Source organism: Mesitornis unicolor, unplaced genomic scaffold (assembly GCF_000695765.1).
Source record: "Mesitornis unicolor isolate BGI_N332 unplaced genomic scaffold, ASM69576v1 scaffold2679, whole genome shotgun sequence".
NCBI lineage: Eukaryota > Metazoa > Chordata > Aves > Mesitornithiformes > Mesitornithidae > Mesitornis > Mesitornis unicolor.
In genome coordinates, this window is record NW_010209046.1 from 5,630 (window position 1) to 12,623 (window position 6,994).

Below are 6,994 nucleotides of genomic sequence, written 5' to 3' on the forward strand. Positions count from 1 at the left end.
ACAACCTTTCGAAAACGTAGCAGAACTTCATCTTCACTGATAGCTTTAAGTTCACAAATAGGGCATAAATTTTAACTCAACATATACACAAAAAGGTATCATCCTCCAATGAACCTCTATGAAGGTATCTATAGAAGAGTTCTTTCATAGTACAGGCTCTATATAGAAAAAAAAAGACGAAAAAAGAAAAAAAAAGTACCTCGAGCCAACAAACCAAGACGTACACCCAGCAAACCTTGTTATTATTTTCAATGCACTAGATGGTGTTTAACCTGGCGTCATACCAGAAAACAAAAATAAAAACAAAGAAACAAACCACAAAATCCTGAAAACTTACACAGTCAAGGCAAATACATACCTCTGCTGCACTCCTAAGCAATGCCATTAGTAAAGAAAAGTTTTTTCTCTATTTCTGTTGAAAATACATATGAAAAAATAGCACTAAATAGCAAAGGAACCTTATCTGTTAGTCATTTATATTAACTCTCTATAAAGAAGGTGGGTTATGTGATCTCAGTGTTGCAAACTTCTGTGGACATAATATTTTCATGAAAGCCATTCGAAACCTCATATGACAGAGAGGGTAAAGAAATGGGTTCAAAGAGGAATTGATCCACAGAAGCCAAAAGGTTATTTCATACAAGGAGTTATGGACACAGGTTCCTTGGCAGGCCCCACGAATAATCATTAGCAAAGTGTACGGGGCCCAGCAAATGGCAAACACACAGACAATTATGGCAAGTGACTTCGCTATCTTCTTGTCCCGCTGGAGTTTTGACCCAGTCTTTGAAGAGAAAGAAACAGAAAAGTCCCTTTTAAGAGGCGTGGGACTGGTTGGTGTCGGAGATGGGCAGTTAGCCATCACTGCTGGTTTCCATGACCTCGTTAATGATGAAACACTGTCCTCTGCTTCTGATGGAAGAGAAGATGCTCCTGGCCTTGGCAAGAGGCAAAATCTCCAGGATAAGCTGCCTCTCCTTGGAGGCTCACAGTCCTGCGTGCTGCCACGCCGCTGGCGCCTCTGGATGTTGTGGAAGATGTGCACGTTGAAGTAGGTCACCGAGAGCAGCGGCACAAAGAACTCCAGGGTGGATGCGCACAGGAGGAAGTACCAGTTGTCAAAGAACTCGGCGTAGCACTGATCTGCTGCTACCACGCTTTGTCCAGCCACGTGCTCCCAAAAGAGGATTGCTGGGCAGTAGAGGAGGAAAGCAAGGACCCATATGACCACCATGCTGATGACAGGGTTGGACATTATTCCCTGCTGGGCTCTGTAAGATACCTGGGAGAGAAAAGGATATGTCACATATTCAGATAACATTTTGGAACAACCATCTTGAAAAAACATAAGCAAGCTAGTCAAATACAATATTTATTCTGTAATTCCCCTGACACCTAAAACATCTTCACTTTTGTAAGTAATGAAAAACTGTTAGTCTTGCTCAACAAATACTGTAGCTCTGTGATCAATTTTAAACTTGAAATTCGAGAAAAGCAGAAATTATGATGGCTAAAGTACCATTTGGCTTCCAGGTGAGAAAGTACATGGCTTGTTATCATCACCACCACAGTAAGATAGCAATAAGGAACTAATTTACAATTCATTAAAATTGCCCAGGCTCAGAGGAGAGTGAAAGCAGCCGTGGGACTTCCTTCCTGCACAGGCTAAAGTAGAAGCCTTCTATATTAGACAGGTTGCCATGTGAGACTGCAAACATTGGACAACGTAATTTTTAATACTGTTTCCTCTTGTCATAGCAGAAAAAAATCTATCCCACACATAGGCTTTAACATCCCTTACTTTATTGAAACATTCTGTTTTACCACTCACTTTACCATGTAAACAGCTCATTGCATTACTGCGAATCTTGATGGGTTTATGTCTACCCAGACTCCATTCATTTATTTTACTCCCTAGCCATAAATATCTACCTTTGAAAAAAAAATATTAAGAATTTAAATCACACCATCCAAAGTTTGGAAATATGAGAGTTAAAATCATAGTAGCCCAGCCAGTATGTGGAATACATACTTCCAGATCTTGGTCCCCTGCATCTTTCAGAGCACAAAAGGATCAGTTGATGAGAAGCTGGACTATTTTATTTCCTCCATAGCATTCAACATTTCTCATCCCAGGCTTTACTCATTTCCAGAACTACTACCTTTCTTATCAGCTTCCTATGCTGCTCATTAGAGTACCACCTGCATGCTGCACAAACATGAATGAGCGACATCTTCACAGCCACATACAACACAAGGGGCATCGTCCCTATTTCACCAGTGAGTAACAGAGCAGTAGTGCAGTGTTACACACATTATTTCAGATTCTCTGTTTTAGACATCTGTAGCCTGAAGATTCAGACTTCTCTACTTCTAAAAGCATTGTAGCAGCTCAGAGCACAGCTCCAGTTCTGCAATAATGAATTTACAGCCCTTTGCAAGACCACAACCATCTCAGTTTAGTAGGCAGAAAACAGGAAGTGCAGCACAGCTTCACAAAAAGTTAAATCTGAAAAGACTGCCCCCTGGCCACAATCTAGGTTTGCAGCAGATAGAGGTGGATTCCAAGCCCATGAGGAAGCATGGGGGTTTTTTATTTGGATAACAGCCCTATGTTACACTCTCCTGGACTTACTCTATCCTAATTACCTAAAGAAGAAAACCAGAATATGATCATGTAAATGAGGACCATCAACAGTGCAAAAGAACTTGAAGCTCAGTTGGGTTGCAGAGGCCTTTTAAATTTACATTTATTACACTCTGAGCTCTGCAACTACATTAATATTTTTCAATATTACTATTACTTAAATACAAGAATTTTCATACTTTATTGTTCAGCTTTAAAAAACAAGCAGCAACAACCAACTCTAAAACTACAGCACTGGAGGAGAAGAGAAAGCGATTAGGCATCGTTTCAGCACTTCCCAAAGAGAACCTCCCAAATTATCACAGCCCATGTCACTCGACCTAGCAGACTCATCAAAAGCCAAGAATGTTGATTGTCTTCCATCTGGACTAACCTTTAGAAATGGTGAATGATAATATTTACCACTGGATTCCTCAGATATCTTCTGAAGCAGAAGAATGAAAATACTCAAGAAACACCTCTTACAATTTATCCAAAGCCAAAGCACATCCTTGACTCGACCATTTCCACTTTTATAATGATCAAAGTCCAAGTTCCCCATACTCCTGCTGCCTCTGTCCTACCTTGACCTTCCCAACTTCTCTGTAGGGTAATTAAATAATTTCTAATCCAGGTGGCAGGAGGGAAACATTGAAATCATAGGCAAGGCATTGTCCTATCTCTAAGTCCCAATGTGACACTGAAGCATTTTTCAAAAAAAAAGGTACAATAATGAAGGACTATTTAGCTTCTATTGTTAATTATGAGTACTCTGAATTTTATAGAAATATCAATATATATAAAGAAATAATTATAAATGTTTTTCTTACAGCTTTTGTAACTGACAGGAAACGGTCATAGCTGATAAGGACGATGCTAAACACTGAAGCTGCGCACAGAAGATAGTCCATAGCCAGCCAGATCTTGCAGACACCTCTTCCCAAGTGCCACATCCCTGTCAGGGCATAAGGGATGTACAAAGGAATACAGAACACACCTATGGAAGCAAACCAAATGTACATGTCAGTCAGCACTGCTCATGAAAGCACAGAAGCATTTCTGCAGTATCTGATAAAAGCACAACACTGACTGCAATTGCCATGTGGAGGACTTCGTGTTCACATGCAACCAATGAACACTTTACTACAAACTAGGCCCCAGTAGTATTCTTGTAATGAATACATTTCTGAAAGGCGTATTGCATTTGTTGTGTATCATTATAAATTCTCCTGTTTACATCACCTACTAAAGGAAGGAACAGCTGACTTTTTTACCTGCTGAAGTAAACACTATTCTGCATTGACTACTGAAATTAAAAGAAAGAAAGATCATCTTCTCCCCAATGTAATTTACTGTTTTCTTCAATATATTACGAAATTGTCATAATTCTATCCTCTTAAAAGCATGATGTGGTGTCCAAAATAGCTCCAGAGGTAAATTTTATAGAAATACAATATGAATTTCAGACTAACCTTTAAAACTATATTATCAAAAGTCTAACAAAAGCTGCACAGTTAATTAAGTACATCCAGTCTATTATTTCTTCTCAGCATAACTCTTTGATCACAACCACTTTTCAGCGGTGAGCCAATAGGGTGTTATCTATGGGAACACATCAAGCGGTGAGAACATACATGAGTGACCTGCACCCATGGCTATCTAAATTTAGGCTGTTAAATCCAAATGTTGTGAAAGTGCCAATATGATCTCATTTTAATTAATTTCTAGGTGATTACGCTACACACACAGCCACAATGCTGCCTTGTGAGGCTGAAGTGCTAAGTGTTGTTTGCTCTGATGCAGAAATGCAGTGAACAGCATCAGTGCTGTAACGAAATGGAATCACTTCATCTACAGAGCAACTAACACTTGCTTTTTCAAGCAAAAGTTTATGTTACAGATTTTAACATTCACAGGAAGGAAAAAAGGGTATTATTTCAACTTTAGATTTGCTTCATCATAGTGTGTACTCCTGTAACAGGTACTGAAGAGTATCTTGAGAATTTCCACTTCCCTAAAAATCTTACAATTACTGTGAGCACAGAGATAAAACAAAAGTTGTTGCAGATCAGAATCAGACTGATTAAATAAATTAAAATAATAAGCAAAAGGCTCTACAAGCATGAAAGTGTGTGCTTTTAGCAATTAGGATCAAGCAGAAATTGAGGATAATTTTGGTATACCCTAAATCTAAATTACGTAGCTACAGAAATACAATTAAGTTTGACTTTAACGTATGCAAGGCTTTTACCCAAATTTAGAATTCAAAAAACTAGACATTCAGGAAAATATAATATCGCAAAACAAAAATTTGTGGAAGTTAGGTAATGCCAAGTAAGCTCAACTTCCTTCTTTGATAGAGGACATTATTTACTTCATACTTCTCAGCTAGATGCTGGTATTTGTTCAACATGGTGTTAGATTGTGAGCCAGATGGCAGAACACCACTCTGTCCACTGCTTTTCTGTTCACTGCTGGATTTTTTTTCCTGTGTAGCACAGCCAGAGAGCCGGCAGCAAGAGCTCTGCAGTACAGCAAAGCAGTTACAAGCTGGAAAAAGACATCAAGCATATGGGAGAAGGAATGAAAACATTATACAAGTAGATCTGGACATCACAAGGACCAGACTACTAGAAGCCATGCCCTTAAAAGAACTTCTGATTCTGGCAATAAATTTTAAGAATAGTTTCTTCTGTTCTTTCAGTATCCTTTCTAAATGTGTAGGTAAAAAAAAAAGGTAGCATAAAAACAGTTTTAAAAGATTTTGTTTTGATGAGACAAGTCAGAATCTAGATTTCTTTAAATAGCTACACCTGTTTAAAACCATCTATGTACTCAATAATTTAACCAAGACTTTTACCAGAGACACTCAACACTTCACAGAATATTGCAATACATCAATATCCAACTGAACATCACACTGGCATTTTAATTGTACTTCTCAGTACAAGTTTCAAAATACAATACATCCCTATGTATAAATATATATGTATGACATCAAACTTCTTAGAAATTGTATGATTTGATATTTATTATTTACCTGTAAAGACATATATTGTTAAGGTATGGCTCTAGATACAGCATGCACAACAAAATGTTTAAAAATATTATTTATCAATATTTAGCTGCAAATTTCAGGTAATTATCTGCTTTGTGTGAGTAGATTGAAATGGAAGGTATCAACCATGTGTGCAAGATCTGCCAGATAATACATGCTGCATTCAATTTGACTATCTAGACTCTAGTCAAGACTAGACAACAAACAACTCCCATCCTTTGTTATTCCACATTGATTCACACACAGTAGTACTTTTTCCTGAAGCAAAAACATTACACATTACCTGTTTAGCTGACAAAGGATTCATTTTTTTCTGAAAAATAATAGGCTGCTAAAACATTTAATGCAGCTTTTACTGTTCCTTACCCTTCCCCTAGACACACAGCTGGGAAATAATTCTCTTAGAAGAAACCACACAGCAGAAGAAGCCCCAGTTCTTCTCCTAACATTCCCAGGAAACAATACGTGCCTCCACGGCTGCTACTTACCCACGGCAAAGTCAGAAATAGCGAGGTTGAGAAAGTAGTAGTTACTGCGATGCCTGAGGTTTCTGTCCATGATGAAAGCCAGGATCACCAGGGCGTTTCCCAGGATGGTGACCAGAGCCAGCAGCACCATGAGGAATGCCAGCAGCACCAGCACGCCCACTGAGAGCTCGGAGCTCGGGGGCTGTGTGGACAGAGTCTCGTTACACGTCCCAGCCGCATGTGGAGTTTGGGCAGTGCTGTTGTGCATGGTGCATGCCCAGGTCAGTTCAGTCTGGGGAGAAATCCGCATCCATCAGAGTTATCCAAAAGGTTGAGATTCATAAGGAGTGTGAACAAGATGGGCCAAAAATCCAATAAACATTCAAACCAATGGCCTCAGGAGGGCAAAAATTAAAAGGTTCTGATGCAAGATAAATCTAGTTTTCCTTAGATTATGTAATTTTAAAAATACCAATGCCTCTGAAGACGTATATATCTCTAGAAGGTACCAGTAAGAAAACATGCAGTTTTCCCAAGGTCAAATTTTAAAAGGCAAGTTCTTCTTTATACAACCAGATCCTTATCTGTCAGGATAAGGTCAGGAGGGCTGACTTGAGACTATCTCTTTCTTTCCTCTCTTCCTTCCTCCCTCTCTCATTCTGTCTCTCGCATAAGTGTTTTGCTTGTTAGCATTACGGGCATCAACTTTTTCTGAAAATATCCTATTGCTACATATCCTTATGAGAATTTAAACTGATTTCTAATTTCATTCTTATCTAGCATTATTGTATTTTGACAAGTCTGTGGTCCATCTCAACATCTTTCTGTTGACCAAAGGCATGG

At 38.7% G+C, this 6,994-nt stretch overlaps 1 protein-coding gene across 1 annotated transcript; it reads right to left on the reverse strand.

Moving 5' to 3' along the window:
• Positions 1 to 487: 487 nt before the first annotated feature.
• LOC104547142 (histamine H3 receptor-like) lies at positions 488 to 6,461 on the reverse strand. Its single transcript, XM_010192726.1, has 3 exons — positions 6,173 to 6,461; positions 3,457 to 3,623; positions 488 to 1,282 (listed from the first exon to the last, which is right to left on the reverse strand). Exons 1-3 carry the CDS (start codon positions 6,459 to 6,461, stop codon positions 488 to 490), a joined length of 1,251 nt encoding a protein of 416 aa, XP_010191028.1.
• Between the last annotated feature and the right edge of the window lie 533 nt (positions 6,462 to 6,994).